General features: G+C 39.0%; 1 protein-coding gene across 2 annotated transcripts; it reads right to left on the bottom strand.

Annotated features, from left to right (window-relative positions):
• Positions 1 to 244: 244 nt before the first annotated feature.
• On the bottom strand, positions 245 to 20,569 carry LOC117300675 (aspartyl/asparaginyl beta-hydroxylase-like). 2 transcript variants are annotated; one of them, XM_033784394.1, is made up of 14 exons: positions 20,380 to 20,569; positions 13,417 to 13,563; positions 11,800 to 12,440; positions 11,740 to 11,763; positions 10,381 to 11,643; positions 10,067 to 10,203; positions 9,006 to 9,106; positions 7,961 to 8,097; positions 7,254 to 7,445; positions 6,667 to 6,804; positions 5,722 to 5,857; positions 4,983 to 5,074; positions 3,422 to 3,552; positions 245 to 2,828 (listed from the first exon to the last, which is right to left on the bottom strand). In XM_033784394.1, exons 1-14 carry the CDS (start codon positions 20,459 to 20,461, stop codon positions 2,678 to 2,680), a joined length of 3,372 nt encoding a protein of 1,123 aa, XP_033640285.1. In that variant the 5' UTR covers positions 20,462 to 20,569; the 3' UTR covers positions 245 to 2,677. The 2 variants fall into 2 exon arrangements, with proteins under 2 accessions (XP_033640285.1, XP_033640284.1); XM_033784393.1 differs by having other exon boundaries at positions 11,740 to 12,440.
• Between the last annotated feature and the right edge of the window lie 186 nt (positions 20,570 to 20,755).

The raw sequence follows: 20,755 nt of genomic DNA, 5'->3' as shown, positions 1-20,755 counted from the left end.
ATTATGGAAGACTTTTACAGCTGGAATACAAAATGAAAAGACTGGTTGGTATTTTTGATAAAGTCTGTTACCATAAAAAACCTTTCTTAAACTGATCCCAGTTGGTATTTTGTTTAAGTCAACTACCGTAAAAAACCTTTCTTTCATAAGTCAACTACCGTAAAAAAAACCTTTCTTTTATAAGTCCACTAATGACAAAAAACTTTCTTTAAGTAATCCCAAGCATGTTTACATGTACTGGGAATTTTCACACACTTGTCAACACCAAAATGTTTGGACTGTAACAAAGTTTAGCTTGTTCTCTTGTTTTGCTGCATTACAAAAAGCCTATAAAAATCGGTCAAAACCGAGGGAAGGATTTTTAGAATATAGGGTGAGTGGAAAACAATACAAACCAGCGCCTAATTTCATAGATTTGCTTAAGCAGAACATTATAATGAACACCTTTCTGCTAAGCAAAAAAAAAAGCCTAAAGCTCATATCTGAAAAAGACTGGTAACATTTTGGTGGTGGGTATTTCCCACTGCACATATCTGACCAGGCACCAGACTGTAACTGTAAAAAAAGACTCTGTCAACCCTGTTAGGAAAACTTAAGTAACAAATGTTTTGTGACTTATCATGTCTAACCCTGTAAATATAAGCTGTGAATATAAACCGTGGCCAACATACAAATCCAGGCCTTTTGTACATAATAATTGTTTGTGTAAGAGAAGTTGAAAAAGACTTCCTCAAATTTTGATATTTTATCATGATGTCCAACCCTGTAAATATAAGCTGTGTATAAAAAACAATTGAATGTTTACCTTTTTGTTTACCTGTAAATATAAGCTGTGTATAAAAAACAATTGAATGTTTACCTTTTTGTTTGCCCTGCTCTTACAGACTGTGTTCAATCGCCCTTTTAGGATACATAACAATCCATAGTGAGACCAATTAGTTTAACCAGTTCGCTTTGGGGGTAAAAATCCTTTTTCCTTAACCCATTTTTCTTTTCCGAATATTTTCACTAAAAAAAACTAACTTTTTTTATTGACAAAATCCCAAAGAAAAAATGAAAAGCCTCATGACAACACAGTATAATCCGTCTCGACAAAACATTGTCTGGTATTTAAAAACAACAAGGTGCCATTGGACAGAAAATACGGCTTAGCAGATTGCCATGCTAAGCAACAAATGAGTGGGGCACCAGTCACAAAAATGTAAGCTTAATCAAATTTTAGCTGGTAACCAAATTCTGGTTAGCAATATTTTTCTTTGCTTAGCACGTTTAAAGGCTATATGAAATTTGCCCCAGGTCTCTGATAAAGCCCTAGACCAAAATCTAGTTTTTATGTCCTCCAAAGCAAACTGGTTAAAAAGTATCTCTTAACAACAAACAAATTTGTAAAACAATTACAAAGGCACTGTTTACAAAGCTATCAAAAAAATGAAATATAACATTGTTTTTTTTGGGAACGTCTAACTACTTTAAACGAGGATGAAAATATATCTTTCTATATGATGGTATGTTAAATAAAGGCATAGTGTTGATGCCCAAAATCTACACTAAACATACTACTAGCACACATGACAAAAAAAAAAGGCAACAAGAATTTATTTTTACAATAGATTCTGTACAATTGCGGGAAGCACTTCGGCTAAGAAAAGCTTGTCCTTATGAATGCAATTTGTTTACATCTTTGGAAAAAAAAAAAATTGTCACAAAGTGTACAATTCGCTAGGAACTCTAAACCTGGGGCCAGATCTACAGTTATTATAAAAAGTAAGGGGTATCCCATACTACCAAGAATGTACTGGACACACTTCTAAGTAGACTGTTTAAATAAAATTGTAATAAACTACAAGGGAAACTGACTGGGAAAATTTAGTTCACATTACTCTATTCCCCGGGGGCAACAGCCACCCCTTTCACACTGGGATCATTTTACCCCTGATCTACCCCGGCATACCCGGGGAATAACCATCCCTGCTCTGGAGTAGGGGTAAGCAGTAAAAACCCTAGGGTATACTTAGAGCGTGCAGCCAAGAAAACCAGTAGGCGAGGAAAGTGTGAAAGTGCGCTGGGGTAACTATGGGGTAAAAACTTCCAGGGCCTCCCTAGTGCTTATTCAACGGAGATAAGAGGTAGTGTAAAAGGGCTTTTAGGGGACAAAGAAAAAAATAACGTGAATGGTTTTTGGACCTGTGACCTCTGAATTGACAACTGAGCTATCAGGGGCGCCAGTCAGAAGCCATACAACCTTTAACTTCCGTATAACCAGGGGTCGATTTCACAAAGAACTTAGGACTAGTCCCAAGTTAGAACTAGTCCTAGGAGATATTAAAAACTTGAGGCTAGTCCTAAGTTAGGAGGAGTTATTGTCCTAGCTCGAGATCAGACTAGTCTCAACTCTTTTTGAAATCCTGGGATCATACCCAAGTTTCCTTAATTCAAGAAACCTCAACCCCTAAACCAAAAGTCGATCGGCCCAATCGTCAAAGCAACATGAATACATAAAAGCCCTTAAAACGCCAAAATAGGGGTGCGTTGATATTAAGACTCCCAAAAATTTTAATCACACTTGCAGGTTTACTCAAAACGGTGACCACTTCAGCGACGATCCAAAAAACCACTCAACAAACGTACAAGTGACTTACAAGAACAAGAATTGGACTCTCTACTCCTGGGTGAAAATCTAGATTGCTGTTAGAGTCTGACGTTGGGACTCAGTAAGGTCTGGATGCCACATATCCACAATGAGGATAAGACGTATGGATTCACTATCTTGCCAGACTTCATGCTCAAAGGAGTCATCGAAAATCATCAGCTTCCCCTCCTCCCACGTCCTGAGGACAAATCAAAACCAAGTATATGGTCATTTATTTATTCAAACTCCCTTCAAAACTTATATAGCACACGTATCCACCAGTAAGGTCCTCAGTGGGGGCAAAGTAGTGTGGGGGCAAGGGAGGAAAGTGTGCTCCACAGAATTCTTCCAGTGGCAATGGGGTGCCAAATTTTTTCAAAACAAGATAAGTTGAAACAAAACCCCATAATTTTGTTATACTCAGTAGACCTACTTGTTTTTATACCACAATAATATCTGCTTTTTATTATGATATAATAATGGAAGATGTGGTAATGCAGACGGTGCCAGCATGGCTGAGTTTTGTTCAGCTATCCACTTGAAAACCATCAAAATCCCTCCAGCCAATTTTTCAGCATATGGCTTAGTTTCAATTAAGTCATATCAGTGCAAGTGTAACTCGTCTTTGCCCCCCCCCCCCCCCCCCCCACTGCCCCAGAAAGCTGAGTATGTGACACGCTTCAACAAACGGAAACATTTAAACAACACATTGGACCAACAGCTTTATGTGCTCTAAACTGCTCGGCTGATGACACGCCAATCCCATAGAACAACTTCTGATGTCTGACTTACCTCGTCTCTTGAGCCACTCTTATCTTAGCACTGTCAGGTACGACCAATCCAAGATGGCCACGTAAGCGACAGTTAGTTGGACCACAATGAGGCCATACGTGAGTTCCAGGCTTCATCACGGAAAACTTCACCTAGACACAGAAATTAAATAAATGAGAAAATTTTACGGGCGGTAAACAAAATTGGGGAATCAAGCAGGCAACGAGTTTCTTGTAAACATGGACTAAAAACCTGGTGTGGCGTCTCGCATCGCAAACAAATCGATCGACACCTGGCCAATGTCAGGCAGAGCATCGCACACACTCGGCGGGTGCCAGGCCAACAGAAGACTACAAGTTTATCAGTTTATCAATTACAGTTCATCACACATAAGCAGGACATCGTATGAGTGCTTGCTGGACACCGGCCGAGAAAAAGGCCCAGAATTCATCCCAATTTCTGACATGGCGGCATGCATTACACTTCAAACTATGACTGTCACCGTCCTATTGAACCATCTTTCGCCAACCTCTACACGTGCGCCAGTCGATACCTAGAAATCGCACAGGCCGCCCGGCCTCTGCTTAAATTGTGGTTTAGGTATCAGCTTGCAAACCCCATGTCACATACAATTGTATCTAATATTATATATTTCTGGTGAAACAAAATGAACTTAAAGGAACACGTTGCCTTGGATCGGACGAGTTGGTTTATAAAAAGCGTTTGTAACGGTTTGTTATAAAATGCATATGATTAGAAAGATATTTTAAAAGTAGAATACAATGATCTACACAAATTTGCCTCGAAATTGCGTGGTTTTCCTTTTACTTTGCGAGCCAACACGGTCGGCCATTTATGGGAGTCAAAAATTTGACTCCCATAATTGGCCGACCGTGTTAGTCGACGAGGTAAAAGGAAAACCGTGCAATTTCGAGGCATGTTTGTGTGGATCGTTGTATTCTACTTTTACAACATCTTTCTACCCATATGCATTTTATAACAAACGGTTACAAACGCTTTTCAAAGACCAACTCGACCGATCCAAGGCAACGTGATCCTTTAATCACTGTAGCTTGCAAGCCTGGGGAAACATGTTACCAAGGGTGCTTGCTATGTGAACTAGGACCACCAGGGTTAACCCTGTTTGTCTAGCCTGTCGTGTGTATGAACTAGGACCACCAGGGTTAACCCTGTTTGTCTAGCCTGTCGTGTGTATGAACTAGGACCGCCAGGGTTAACCCTGTTTGTCTAGCCTGTCGTGTGTATTCTGTCTTCTGTACAGTATAGTCTGTCGTTTGTCTGTCAATAGGTTAAGGCACAAAAGCCTCTGCTTCACCCTAACCTAATTGTTGTCCTACTTAAAGCTTCCTATTATATATAACTATCTTAATCATTATGAGCTTTCATTTGTTTTCATATCCTAATCATAATTTGAATATAGTTAACAAACTCTGTAAAAATGTGTAAATGTAGGGCAGCAATACAAATAAAATACAACCTCTACTCTTTCATGATAAATGTGTGCAAATACAACCTCTACTCTTTCATGATAAGTGTTCTGGGTTCTTTTACGTGCACTTACCTGTCCTCTTTTACATCCACTAGATTGTGTAATGCTATCAATTATTGCACATGTTTTTGGGGTCTTCTCACAGTTCTCATCAACCTTTTTACCTAAAAGAAAAAAAATAAGTACATTTTGTAAAATACCGCTTTTTAGCTTTTTTATGTTTTCTTCTATGGTCACCTTGCCAGTTAGTTCAGAATTTTAGCATAGTTAGGGTTAGAGGCGTCTGTCCCCTGAGAAGGTCAAAACATTACCGATGCCAGCAGAGATAGGCCTATGTAATAAGTAATTAATTAGTTCTCTGTTGGCGGGACAGACGCATCCCCATACTTTTGTTTGGGCACTGGCCTGGTGACCAGTCTTTTTTCTTTGTCTTTTTCTTCCACTCTGTGCTTTTTAACAAGTGTTCTGCACCTCTGATCATTTTGTATGTAAGGGGCGCAATATAAATTTTAAATATTATTATTATTATTATAATAAGTAGGATTTGAAACTTTGCAAAGGCCTATCCCTGCTGGCATTGGTTATGTTTTGGTCTGTTCAGGAGACAAAAGGCTCTAATATGACAATACAACCATAAAAAAACATAAACAAAAGACAACAAAGACTCAAAAGAACAATCCCATGAACACAAGTAAATGAAGACAAAGCACTGGTTAAAAGTTAAACAGCTACCCTGCAGTGTATGGAAATTTTTTTTTAGCCATCAATAACTGAATTATAACATAAGTGATAATCGGTTAAACATCCTCACCTTGCCGATACAGTAAAAATATATTCCATTCTCCTGTGTTCCTTAAGTTTTCATCCTCTGGAAGGAACGATGCTGTCTCCTTGTCGAGAACATTCAGCCCCTCATCTCTAATGGCCTCCCAGTTATCTTCAAGTTTCTGAGCAAAGAAATTATAGCAGAAGTCATGAAATGAGCGCAAAACAGAACAGAGGGGGAAGTGGCAACATTATTGTCCGAGTTCATCGGACAAACTTATTGCTTAGAGGCGCTGGACACTATTCGTAATGACTCAAAATAATTGTAAGCATAAAAATAAAAACTTTTTTGTAACGAGCAATAGAGCTATTGATAGTATAAAACAGAGTGAGAAATGGCTCCCTCTAAAGGAATTTAGTTTTTGAACAGAATTAATTTCCGAATGAAATCCGAAGGACATCTGAAGGACAACACAAATGTGGCAACGTATCTTGCATAAGGATACCAGTGTCATCACACAGACTCAAACCTAAACTCTGATAAGAAAACATAATAAACAATAATAATAAAACAAACATTTATATTGCGCAGAAACCTATATTAATATACTCTTCTGCGCATTACAAGGTACACAAAAAATGCAACAACAAAAATACTCAAACAGAGCAAGAATGAATTAAATGGGTGAAGTAAACAAATGGGTTTTTAACTTAGATTTAAATAAATTAAGTGAAGAGCACCTGAGCTTGAGTCCTGTGCTCTTAATCGCTCAGCTCAGACAAGCCACAAGCCACAAGCCATTCCCTATATCAGTAATACACCGTATTCAATAACCCCTTTTTTCGCTATGAAAGTCGCCATCTTGCAGCATTCCCGATTTGATTTCTACGGCACATGCACGCACACACACGCGCACAGACACCATGTTGTAGGTCAGATATTTGAACGGTGACGTCATATTCAATACGGTCCAGACTAGAAATGAATTACCTTAGCAGCATCAACATACTGTGCTTCTTGATTAGTCCACCATGGCTGAGCAGTGATAGCGTCAACATTGTAGATTGAGCGTTGATAACGAGATGTAAAATGACCTTTCTCAACACCAGCATCAAACACCTTGTAAGCCTGTGTTTAATAATTCAGAATTTAAGAATTTAAGAACTTATTGCCAGTGTCTGCATCATAAAAATACAGAAATTGATTTTCCAATGGCACATAAGAATAGAACGGTAAATTAGTTAAAAAACAAACATTTATCAACAAATTTATACAGGGATTGAAAAGACTGAAATATACACACTCAAAATAAAACAGCCACCTAAATACTAAGAAACCTAAATAGCATTCAATAAAAGGGAAAACCGGCAGTAAACAAGTGATGTGGATTTCTTGTTTTAGTGCAAAAGGAACGTACCCCATCAGCCCGAGGAAGGGGTTACGACAAAATTTAATGTAATACAAATAATATTTACATCAATCAACCAATCAATCATCTTGAAATCAGGAAAAAGATCCTGAGAAATAAAAACAAATCTGGAAAAATGCAAGAGATTTAAAGTGAAACAAAACGTTACCTCTTCAATTTGTCCTTCTCTGAACAAAGCATCTCCCAGATGGACGTAATATTTCCCCTCATTTGTACCCTGCTCTCCTGATGCTATACCCTCTGTCAACAATGGAATAGCCTCCTTGAAGTTGTTTTCTGCCTTGAGTATGAAGCCAACATGGACCTTTGCAAAACCATCAGAGGGTGCCAACTTCAAAACCTGGCGAAATGGGGGGAAAAGTGCAATATACAGCCATCAAACTTTGGTCAAATGCTTTGGTAAATAATTTTATGAATGATTTCAGCAGTAGTCAGTGCAACTATTGTAAATAAATATTTCTATTCTATACCACAAAAAAAGATCCTTGTCATTGATTGGTGGAACACAGGTCACAAGTCACATGGCTTTGCCATGTATTTACTGCAACGATGCTCCGCAATTAAATATAGGACAGGCACCGCCCAATATGGATAATTATTGTTTGCATTTCCAAAATAATCATTCCCACCAGTTTGTTCAAACAAGGCACGACACAACGACAAGGTTGGTGTCTACATGGAGCTGTCCACGATATTTTAAGGTTTTTTAAAAAAGAATTTTCAGAGGGAGTGTGGGGTTGGTAGATGAGTCTCTGTGAGGGAGCTCAAAATCGTCAAAAAGTGCCTGCCACAGGCCAGTACAGTGATGAGAAGTGTGTAAGCACTAGTCTGTAAATGTGAGAAATTTTGTGTTACCTCTTGGAAGATTGGTTTTGCCTGTGTGTTTCTCCCTGCAATAAGAAGTGCAACACCCAGCTCCTTCTTCATCTGGACATCCATAGGGAAGAGGATTGTGCCTTCTCTCAAGACTCTAGCTGCTTGAATTGCTTTACCTGCAAAAAAACACAACAACAGAGTTCACTCATCTCAAACATTACCAGTCTAGTTTGCAGGGCCGTGGTAGACAGCTAGCCTGAACATCTGACGTCACACTTAGGCTCGTAAATAATACCGGAGAACGGCCGTCAAGCCAGCCTATAATCAATTAACATAGAGATACACAGTCAAATTTTACTATTTCGGGCATCTACGGAAAGCTCATGTCACTGTGCACGTTTATCCAACGATATCATTGTATCCAATGGAACCACTGGATCTGAGTAGCACGTACCTGTCTTTATCAGCAAGGATATTAAAAAGACAGGGTACAGTCTAGTAAACAGCCAGCTTGGAGGGCAGGCTATGGCGATTTACAACCTAGCAGAGTACATTATCCACTATCGATTACTGACCTCTTAGGCCAAGACTAATGGTAGCGAGGCTGCATCGGTCACATCTTGGGCCAAGACTAGAATCATGGCACGCCTATGTGAGTGGTATTAGAGTGAGAGTTGCAGCAAGAAATTTTACAGGTTTTAATTTTTCACTGGAATACACTGTAAATGAAAAGATGCATGGAAAATGAGTTTTGGTCTGACCACTGCAGTCTCACTCAGTTGACTGAATTGAGGCCTTACAATCATCACATGGTTATATCAAGGAAAGAGGCTAGCTCTAACCTTGTCTTTCTCTCTCAAAAATAGCTTCACTTGATTTCAACAAAACACTTCAAATTAAGCTTACTGTTCAGTGATCAACGAATGACAATTCGTGATTGGTTGTTTTATTGTATTAATGTAGTCAGCGGTAAACATCTGCTGGATATGGAGGAACGTTCCTTTTTGTCTAGAACACGCCCAACTTTCGAGACGCCCCATAAGGAGTGTGACGCTTTGAGGTAGGTATACAAAGCATTACTTACCCATGAAGGTGAGTCTGTTAGCTTGGCGAGACAGAGCAAGCCTTTTCAGAACATCTGGGCAATCCTTGGCACTTGTCACCTCTCCATATGCCACTATGGCGCTGTGTTACACAAGAAGAAAATAGAACATTGATTTTAATGGAATGGTGTTTACACTATTCTATCGTACCGTTCAATTAAAGTAATCGCACAACATCGGTTAACAGTATTGTCCAAAGGCCCACACTTCGTGTATCACAACTTATATATAAAATAACAAACCTTTGAAATTTAGGCTCCATCGGTCATCGGAGTCAGGAGAAAATAACTGGAAACCCACCCTTGTTTTCGCCAATTTCGCGGTGTCATGACATATGTTTAAAATAAATCTGTTATTCTCGATATCGAGAAATGATAATTGGTTTTATGTTTTCTCAAACAGTAAACCATTTCATGTAATAATATTTCAAGGGAAGTCTTTCACCATTACATTCTGCAAACCCTGTAAGTTATTTGTTAATCTGTGAACTTTTAGTCCAATAGCTTTAAAAGTAAGCATAGTGTATCATTGGGAAAAATCCAAGGCAATGTACAAGGAGGAAGAAAGAGAGGCAGGCAGAGAAAAAGGTTGGAGGAAAACATCATGTAGTGGACGGGCCTGAATGACTGCCCAAGAGGGGTGGAGGAAACTGATCGACAAATGTTCAAGGGGTGCCCCCATGGTCAGAAGACTGCGGAAGGTAACTAGTAACAGGAAAAAATCAACAAGCATTGTCTTTGCTATTTGTGATCAGGGCCTAATTTCATGGCTCTGCTTACCAACAAATTCTGCGCTTACGCTCACCATTCTCCGCTTACTGTACAAGCGCAAATTTCTGTGCTAGCTGTTTAAGCGAAATGCCTAGTATCGTGGAGGAAATGCTCCAGTAGAAATTAAAAATTTCCTCAAAGGGTGCTCTTCACTGAGAAGAAAATGCCTTGATGCCCTTGCCCTTTCAAAAATGAAGCAACAAATCCTGCATTGTTCACCTTTCACCTTTTAGTTTCAAAAGTTGGGTTATTACTCTAAAGTTATTACTTACGCATTAAGGATGTCGTTACTACGGCGTACTTCTGAGAGCATATCCAGTGACCTCGCTCTCCCATAGCGAACTCTAGGGCTGTCTGAATGGTTCACAAGAAGAGACTCAAACTTCCGTAGAGCTTTCTGGTTTTCTTTCTGCATGGAGAGAAAAAATTGGTTTTCTTTGGCAAAGTCCACATAACAATAGATCTACATTATTTCATTTTATTTCATGTATTAAAAATGGTTGGCCGGGGCAACTAAACTGATTGCCTATGTAAAATTTAAGTATGTACTTTGACCAATGTTTGAGGAAAATGTAGAAATATTTACCTGCTCTAGTAAAGCTTCTCCTTCTGCAAGGTCTTCGAGGATTTCACGGTCAGCATCTGTAATCAGATCATCAAGACTAAAGGGCTTCTTTGCCTCTGCTTCTGTGGCCTCTTCAATTAGTTCTTCCTTGACCTCTTCAACAGCTTCTTCCTTGACCTCTTCTACAGCTTCTTCCTTGACCACTTCGACAGCTTCTTCCTTGACCTCTTCTACAGTTTCTTCCTTGACCTCTTCTACAGCTTCTTCCTTGACCTCTTCTACAGCTTCTTCATTGGCCTCTTCTACAGCTTCTTCCTTGACCTCTTCAATGGCCTCTTCCTTGACCCCTTCTACGGCTTCTTCCTTGACCTCTTCTATGGCTTCCTCCTTGACCTCCTCTACAGCTTCTCCCTTGACCTCTTCTACAGCTTCTTCCTTGATCGCTTCATCAATGGCTTCTTCCTTGACCTCTTTAACAATTTCTTCCTTTACCTCTTCAACAACTTCTTCCTTTACCTCCTCTACAGCTTCCTCCTTGACCTCTTCTACATTTTCTTCCTTGACCTCTTCAACAGCTTCCTGCTTGACCTCTTCAATAGGTTCTTCTTTGACCTCTTCAACAACTTCTTCCTTGACCTCTTCTATAGGTTCTTCCTTGACCTCTTCAACAACTTCTTCCTTGACCTCTTCTACAGCTTCTTCCTCGACCTCTTCTACAGGTTCTTCCTTGACCTCTTCTACAGCTTCATCCTTGACCTCTTTAACAGCTTCTTCCTTGACCTCTTCTACAGCTTCCTCCTTGACCTCTTCAACAACTTCTTCCTTGACCTCTTCTACAGGTTCTTCTTTGAGCTCTTCAACAACTTCTTCCTTGACCTCTTCAACAACTTCTTCCTTGACCTCTTCTACAGCTTCCTCCTTGACCTCTTCTACAGGTTCTTCCTTGACCTCTTCTATAGGTTCTTCCTTGACCTCTTCAACAACTTCTTCCTTGAACTCTTCTACAGCTTCCTCCTTGACCTCTTCTACAGCTTCTTCCTTGACCTCTTCTACAGCTTCTTCCGTGACCTCTTCTACAGCTTCTTCCTTGACCTCTTCTACAGCTTCTTCCGTGACCTCTTCTACAGCTTCTTCAATTACCTCTACTGCAGCTTCTTCCTTGACCTCTTCTACAGCTTCTTCCTTGACCTCTTCTACAGCTTCTTCCTTGACCACTTCTACAGCTTCTTCCTTGACCTCTTCTACAGCTTCTTCCTTGACCTCTTCTACAGCTTCCTCCTTGACCTCTTCAATGGCCTCTTCCTTGACCCCTTCTACAGCTTCTTCCTTGACCTCTTCTACAGCTTCTTCCTTGACCTCTTCTACAGCTTCCTCCTTGACCTCTTCAACAACTTCCTCCTTGACCTCTTCTACAGCTTCCGCAATGGCTTCTTCCTTGACCTCTTCTACAGCTTCATCAATGGCTTCTTCCTTTACCTCTGCTACAACTTCTTCCTTGACCTCTTCTAAAACTTCCTTCTTGACCTCTTCTACAGCTTCTTCCTTGACCTCTTCTACAGCTTCTTCCTTGACCTCTTCTACAGCTTCCTCAATGGCTTCTTCTTTGACCTCTTCTACAGCTTCTTCCTTGACCTCTTCTACAGCTTCCTCAATGGCTTCTTCCTTGACCTCTTCAACAGCTTCTTCCTTGACCTCTTCTTCAGCTTCTTCAATGACCTCTTCTACAGCTTCTTCCTTGACCTCTTCCTTGACCTCTTCTACAGCCTCTTCCTTAACCTCTTCTACAGCTTCTTCCTTGACCTCTTCTACAGCTTCTTCCTTGACCTCTTCTACAGCTTCTTCCTTGACCTCTTGAATGGGTTCTTCCTTTGCCTCCTCTATGACCTCTTCAATCGGTTCTTCCTCGACTTCTTCAACTGGCTCTTCAACTTGCCCAACAGGCTCAATGGCCTCTTCGGCCAGTTCTTCAGGTTGTGTCTCTACCTCTGCTGCGACATCTTCTTTGGGTTCTTCCGTTTGTACCTCAGGTGGTGGAGCAGGGGATTCCACATTCTTTTTCAGCAAAGCCAATTTCTCACCTCCTAAGCGGAATAAACAAAATGTCAACATTAAATCACTTTTAAGATTGGTTGAAAATAGATTACAGCATCTCCCATTGTAAAGCCTCTGGTATTGCAAATACCTTTGAAACAGCTCAGTAAGCACTGCTTCAATACAAACAAATGTAAACGACCAGCTTGAACAAAAATGGCAAGAAGGGATCTTTGATGAAGTCCGTAAAAATTATGTCAATAAATAAGGAAATTAATTTCACATGAAACTTAAATGATACTTTAAATGGAATAAAACAATTGCTTTGAATACCTCCTCACTTTTCAGCATACTTTTCAAATAACCCTAATGGCGCATCACTTATATGTTGCGTCATTCGTGGGAGTTTCGTTTTTGTAAAGCTGCTTGATAACAACAAAGCATCATCCCACAGATGACTTCAACGTATTTTCATTTTGGCTCCTGCTGTCAATGGCAGAAGTGTGTTTTGTTAAACTTTGGGGCCTGATTATTGTATTGATGAGTACAAACAATTCAGAAGCGTAAAAATATCAAAGTTTCAATTGGATGATAAACAAACATAGAATAAATAAACAAGTTTTAATTGCATTCCAATTACAACAACAAAATATTTTGGCCAGGTAGCTGTTTAACTCAAAAACCACCAGTAAAAAAACCCCCAATAAGAATTCTTGTTTCTACCGAAAGATTCTCATGCCTGCATAGCGAGACTTGGGCAAGCCTCTTCACAGAGGCAATGCAGGCGATTGCCTCCTTGCCCCTCTGGTCATTGCCTTGGTGCCGCTGAAATTCTCCACTAGATTTACAAAATTTCCTCATAGGGTGCCCTTTACCAAAAAGAAAATGCCTTGGTGCCCCCTTGCTGTTTTAAAAACGAAACGTACAGGCCTGCTTGGGAAATAGTGCACACATAGTTACTTCCTGCGAACACTACCAATACCAATAAATAGTATCTTTTTATCTATGTTTACTTTAGACACTTACCAGGAAGTTGTTCTATTTTGATAGCACCCAAAGCAATGGCTGCCGCTAGAGCTGCGGCTGCGACGAGAACGAATAAAACAAGCTTCAGCAAGATCCCTGATGAGGAAGGGTTGGCCGATTTGCTGCTTTTGATGTTCCGGTTCTTATCTGTAATCAAAGAGAAAAGAAAAACAAATTTAATAGATGGAAATTTGCATCAGGGATAAAGAATATTAATTTTGGTTTTACCTATATACACTATTGTGTTTTCAAGCACTATTAACTCAGAATTTTCCTGAGCTCTGTGAAAAAAAAATTACAGGCATAGTACTCGGGTGGGATTTAAACCCAGAACCTTTGTAGTTCAAGAGCAGTGTCTTACCAACTCATAGACCACCAAGATTGCTTGGTAGCTAGAGGCAGTCCAAAAATTGTTTTAACATTTACTTTTACATTTACTTATGTACTTTTACACCAATGTGTGTTCTGGATCTGGATATATATTCTCAGCGCTCTTATTAGAGCCAAGTAAGAAGAGAGAAGACAATGAAGAAATTTCAGTTTTAGATGTGGGAGGGAAACCCCAAGAGAACTATTCCAGGGAAAATCCCGCACAGTCAGGTAGGAACTGATAACCCCATTCACATAGTGCCCCTGGTAGGATTTAAACCGGGGTCACAGAGCTGGAAGGCAAGGCAAGACACCACTACACCAACTTGGCTGTGTTTAGTACTGTATACTCGGTACTTTCCTGAGTCCTGTGAAAAAAATTCAACAGGCAAAATACTTGTGGAATTCGAACCCATAACCTTTGCATTGCAGAAGCAGATGTCTTATGACTATACAACCTAGCTAGCCTGGTGGATAGAGGCAATTTGAATCGTAGGGTGCTAGCAGCAGGTGCTGCAAAGATTTAATAGATGTGTTTTGCATCGGGGATAAAGAATATTTATGTTTTTAACCTCCTGGTAAATGGAGTCTATTGATCAAGAGTTGGCTTTAGAGTACTTTTTTAAGCATAGAGAAACGTTCATTTTTGGAGTAAAACATTTTTAATTTTGGAAAATTTGGACTTAACTGGTCCTCAAAGTTGCAAGAGATTGTTATAGAAAAAAACTCTTGTTGAAAAAATTTGTGTGCTTTCAAATGCCTAATAAAAGGCTTCAAGCCTGAAGTCTTTAAAACTTGAGTGAGAAACTACCTCTTCCTCAAAAAATACGTTACTTCTGATGGATCTGTTTCTCACAATGTTTTATACTATCAACAGCTCTCCATTTCTCATATTTTGATTAGTTACCAATAGTGTCCAGGTGCCTTTAACACGCATTTCTCTTTTTGATGACCTTTCGATAATAACACATTATGAAATTGCAGTTAATGACCTTATAGCACTGCCCTGACATTATGTGTTCTTCCAGTGAGCTGTGTCCAGGCTCTGTGGCTCTTTCATTCATAAGCTTATGTCACATGTTACCTCTCTGATGTTACAGAGCATGGAACATATGTGCCTCTCCACACAGAAACCTTATCTTTAAACCTATCCCCCACATGACAACATGCTGTATTATGTAACAACATGTGCAATCTTGGCTTCCTCTGGCCTTGTAAGTTAGACTGGCCAAGTCCTTGCTTTAAGGTCACAAATAACAAACTACAATGATATGTGGTTGACCCATGGTTAAATAAAGTCAAATTGACTAGAGCGGGATTTGAACCAACAACCTCCGAATTAACGTGCCGGCACTCTACCAACTGAGCTATCTAGCCCTACGTGTAAGTTGGCGGTCAGCCTACTTTGTCAATATCTTTGTTCAGGGTGCGAGCTGTAGTATGGCCAGATGCCTTACAATTGATAACTGCAAATTAGGGAGACCAAAAACGTAGGGCTAGTAGAAGCTCGGTTGGTAGAGCGCCGGCACGCTAGTTCAGACGATCGAAACATTTTTTATTGAGGGGGGGGGGGGGGGGGGGCAGTTATCTTTAAAACACCAGGCCTCGAAATAACCCACAGCACCAACAGAAAATTGCCGTGCTGCCTTGTGCTTTAGCTGTGGTGCCCTGTACAAAGTTCTTATTAAAATTGATCAAATTGCCATTGCCCCTTATTATTAGAGCAAATTCTGTGCCCCTTTAAAGGGAAGTTCAAAGCCAGCTGTAACACAATCATATTTAGGGCACAAATTAAAACAGCACCTGTAGTCTATTCAACCCTTGCTCTGTGATTCAACAATGTAATTTGGTTATTCAACAATGTAATTTGGTTGGATTTTAATTTGCAGTAATCTGAATAATCAATGATTTGTGTGTGAAGCAACAAGCCAGCTGGACTAGTTGAAGAGAATGTTGGCTGTTTATTAGGTGTTTTAAAGACAAGGTCATAGATTGGTAAATACTCAAAAGAAATAATCATCCAAAAATTTTGATGAGAGGCTTTGGGTTGTTGATAGTAGAAATAATTTTAGAAAGGATTCCCTTTGAAGTAATACGGTTCAATTAGTAGTTTTTCAACTCAAAACATATGAATCTGAGAAACAATTTATTTTTACTCCAAAATTGGCGGACAATTGTTCCTACCCCACTGGTTGATGTGTTTCAAGAGACAAATTTGTGCAACTAGTCTTGACAAAAATATTTGAAACAATTCCAGACATTTTGAGAAATTTTGCAATAGCCCTAGAGCTTTTAGGGTATGTTCCTTTACATTTTGATAATTTAGGTGCAATATTTAACTATTTTAAAAACAACTCCCGAGCCAGACCAAGCCATTCATCCAGTGAAAACCTTTTCAACATCAGACAATCACTGTATGGGCCCGTAAAACCAGACTGCAGGCAATAAGCATCTAGGGCTACAGTGTTTGGGTTGGTAGATTTATATATGTTCTTTTTGAGAACTTTTGCTGCTCATCATAGAGCAAGATCCTGCTATGCTACTTCTATCTCAATGATTCTACTATCACAAAATAAATGTTTGGGAAATCAGTAATATATAGCAAGACAAGTTCTCAAAAGAACATAATCTATGAGCAAGCAATATGGTGTTTCCACAAACATACGTTGATACCAGGGCCTAAAATCCCATAGACAATGTACATATATATTATGCAAGTTTTCCCAGAAAAATTCAAATGTGTTGGACCCCATACTAGGGTACCTGGATGGGTAGACTGTACATTGCATAATAACCAGGTCAGTTCATAGTATAGTACACACATTACAATATAATGAACATCTAGGTTGAATGAAGGAGCTACAGGGCTGAACAAAGACACACCCCTAGAGACCATAAAGGGTTTTAGGCACAGACCATGCTGTTTACCAAGGTCTTTGGTTACGTAATAGGTACCCACAGAAAATGTGCTTTTATTGTCAGGGCCAGCCAACTAATAAAATGGCCAGACAAGTCATGGAGGTAGAAATAGACAAGTCTAGTGGTTTTGTGTTTTTCATTGGAACAACAACACCCCACTGCATGTTAACATGTTCTCTTTTAGACCATGGAGGTAGAAATTCTGCTGAAATGTAGAACAGCCGCAATCATGGGTACACTTTTTGTTGCAATTTTCAACCAAATGAACAAAAGGATGAAATGTTGAATAACTTTTTTTTAAACCTTGTATTCTTGTTTTCCTCCAAAATACTTCAGGAAAGAGTTTTGACTGGAGGTGGCAGACTAACTTTTCAATGAGAACAGCAACTTTAAATGTTGTTGAACAGGATTTAGTAATAGTTGATAGCAGCAGGTTGTTCCAACCTTTTTGTTGCAACCATGTCCAAGACTAATTGTAAATAGTTTTAAAAAAGGGTTCTTTGTTGGACCACGGACAAATGATCACTTTTTTAATTCAACAAGATAACAGTTACATCAGTGGTTTTTAAACTCTCTGGACAGATTGTGGCTGTGCATCTGTAGTTAAGCATATACACTCTGTATATTTAAACGGTGAGGACAAATGATGAAATAACAATAAAATTGTAATGGTTTTATAATGTGGATGTTTTCAACATGTTGACAAAATTTGCACTGGAAGGGTTATCAACAAAAGCATTTAATACGCCAGTAAAACAAAAGGTAAGAGAGTGTTTGTTGTCTTAATTGTTGTTTAGTCAAGATTTTATAGTAGTTCCTCAGCGATATATTCTCAACAACAACAGTTTTGGTAAGTTCTTTATAGTTCAGAAAAAGAAAACAAAATATACAGAGGCGTGGCATTGTATCGACCATTGGCATTTTACACCAGTTTAACACAGGGTTAGAGACTTGTGATTTTTTCGCCCACTTTCACAAGGACTCTATTGGGACATAAGTCCATATCATTACAAAAACTGAATTCAATTTGCTGCCTTTAATGTGTGTCCCAGTTCAGCAAAGCGTGAACAGGTTTCTTTTAACTTCATTCTCTACACATTCTTGTTCCATTTCTTTAGTCTAGTCCACACCTCAAGTTGCCTTTGTGCCTTGTGATGGGCGACCTCCATAAACAGAAATTTATTAAAAAATAACCTTGGAGTGGTTGGATCCCCACTTTTTAAAGGCAATGTATATGGCCGAAACCGTTTGATGTACAAGCTACAAAACTAACCCGTATAAATTTAATTTCAAAAGGTGGTAGTGTTTTTGAGATGTTGAAGACAATCAGGTGCAGTTAGGTAAATGCAGGAAGGATAATCCATAATTGGAATACACAATTTGAGAAATGTTTCATGCGGAAAAGTTTCTCAGATTTAAATGTTTTTGAGTCTACTACTCTTCCTCTAAAACCACATTCCTTTGAAGGGAATTCTTTCTCAAATTATTCTACATTATCAACAGCTGCAGTGCTTCTTACCAAGTCAGTTTGCATGGTCGTTAATATTTGGAGAAATAACCAAACCTTTCAAAGGTATACCTTTAAGCACTGATTTTACTATAGTACACAACAGCAATCCAGGGTCTCACTAAAGTCTGCTTTGTACAAAATGTATTCAATTTCAACCTCCAAGGTACAATAAAAAAAAATATAAAAAAAAACCCATGAATATTACTTTAAAATAAACAACAAAAGAACAAGCTAACTGACAGGTAACTTTTTTCAGGTTGAACAAACAAACACTAACTAGAGTAGGACGTCAACGCACAATGTATGACCTCCACATTAACGTGCCTCGCTCTACTAACTGAGCTATCTAGCCCAATGTCTCCTTATTTTTACTATAATATCTTTGTTCAGGGGTGCCACTAAGACTAAGACTAAGAGGCCATTCACCATACAACCGCCATAAAGCCAGGGATCATACAGGACACACAATTTGTCTTTGTTAATTATGCAAAACGGTTAAAAGTAGAAGGAGAAAAAAATGTTGCTCTCTCCCATCCGAAAAATATAAAAAATAATATCATGATTTGGAGGAAACAAGAGCTCCGACTTCAGTTCAATTGACCACTAGAACAGTGGATGTGGTAAATGCACAAACAGTTTCCAAACTGAATAAACAGTGAATGTTTATTTACGTACGTAGATTTCGGAACAGTTTTCAGAATGTCCTCTTGTGGTTGGGCAGAGGCCACACTGTTTGATACAAACAACCACCGGTCACCTCATTGTTAGGACATAAACAACCTCCAGTGGCCGCATTGTTTGACCACTCAAAGGTGAAGCACACATTCTTACAGAACCGATGAGAAAGCTTTCGTTTTAATAATTTAAAAGCACATTGAAGACACTGTTTACAGCAACAAAAGTATAGAACTAACAAAAGCTTATATGAAGAGATCTGACAATAAACGCTTAAGTTCTTGGTTCTTTGTTTCCTCAGTCAGTGTGAGTTCAAAACGAAACACTTTTTTTTTACACACAATCATTAGCATTCCCTTTGACAATTTTAAACTTGTTTGTACGTTGGGTTGTTTGTTTGTTTGTTTGTTTAGATGATCTTCCCATCATTCAAGGGAACTCAGCAAACTCACACAAGGCGATTAAAGCACTAAACTGGCAACAACCAATCCCTCTTACCTCAGTCTCTTACATTGGTTTATAAAACTGATTCTAATAATCATCACATTATGAAATGCACAAACAACTTTCAGTTTCAGTCTCAAACAATCTTAAAACTTAAAAGATATTCAGTCTCAAAACAATCTTAAAACTTAAAAAAGATTAATAACACCTTTTTTTACTACCCTTGGAAAGATCTGAATCTTTTTCTTTTCAAACATTGTATTGTAAGCTTGGGTAATTGCATGGAAGAAGAAAACTAATTGTCTTCCTACATCCATGGGTATTGTGGGGGGAGGGGCGAAGATGAAAACAAGACGGCTTGCCCTTTATATATAAATTATTGTGAAGAGGCTCGAGTGTTTTTAAAAGTTTATGTACAAGCTTGGTGGACTTAAGGTTAACTTGGAAGTTGTAAAAATAACATTGACAGTTTGAAGTACAAAAAACAAATTTACGGAAAAGTTTCCGTATGGCGCCACCACTTTTTCATTCGATATGAAATAATATAGTATCTAATTTACCTCAATGAGATATCACTTTTTGTAAAAATGAGTGAAAAAGTGGTGGCGCCATACGGAAAGTTATCCAAATTTACTTTTGTCATTAAGACAAACAAAATTGTTCCTGTCTGCTGTGAAAAAAAAAAAAAAAAGGCCCACAAAATTTCACAAGACACACAAAAATTACACACAAAAAAGTTTATGAATTTTCAAATTTGAATAGGCCTAATTCATGTCTTTAAAATTTAATGATATCGCCATCATCATCGTGAGAAAATTTTCGGCAAGGAGTGCCAAGGCCAGGCCAAGAGACCAGGGCAACTTAGTCATGATAAGACGCACTGTTCGAACTACTTCTAGAAACTTAACTATATATATATGGCTCCCCCGTAGTTTCTAGAAGTACGTTCGAACATCCGAACCAGCCATTGGTTAGCCCTCAGCGCAGCAGCGCAGTGTACTTTAAATTGAATTGAAGATATTTATTAAAAAGTGAAGAAAACTCACCTTCTTTCGAAGCGCCTTTCGTCGATTTCGAGCCATTTTTGCTGACACCTTTTCTCTGCCTAGCTTCACCGGACTTGGCCATGACTACTGCAGATCGAAATCAAAATGTCAACAGCTCAAAATGTGTTTTTAGACCGAAGACTTTAAAAGCTCAACTCTCACACTAAAGTAGCAGACGTTCCTACCACAACCGCTGCGTACACACGTACACATAACATCTCAATGACCTTTGACACACTGCTGACACGTGTGACACGCTGGCCATAATTTAGTATGGTACCCTTCCCTCGTTGATTATACCTATTGTACGAGCATAAAACGGATGCCATACAAATTCCTAAAAGGGCAAAAGTTGGTCATTCCGAATCTGTCCAAC

The sequence above is a fragment of the Asterias rubens genome, chromosome 16 (assembly GCF_902459465.1).
Source record: "Asterias rubens chromosome 16, eAstRub1.3, whole genome shotgun sequence".
Taxonomy (NCBI): domain Eukaryota; kingdom Metazoa; phylum Echinodermata; class Asteroidea; order Forcipulatida; family Asteriidae; genus Asterias; species Asterias rubens.
Note: the sequence above shows the minus strand (reverse complement) of the source record. Positions and strands in the feature narration are given on the sequence as shown.

Excerpts from the sequence above, each read along its gene's own strand:
- LOC117300675 (XM_033784393.1), bottom strand. The coding sequence starts at position 20,461 with ATGGCCAAGTCCGGTGAAGCTAGGCAGAGAAAAGGTGTCAGCAAAAAT. Across the intron at positions 11,644-11,739 it reads AGGAGGAAGTTGTTGAAGAG|GTCAAGGAGGAAGCTGTAGA; the intron begins GTCAAGGAGGAA and ends GCCATTGAAGAG. Across the intron at positions 6,805-7,253 it reads GAGAAGGACAAATTGAAGAG|GCTTACAAGGTGTTTGATGC; the intron begins GTAACGTTTTGT and ends TATTAAACACAG.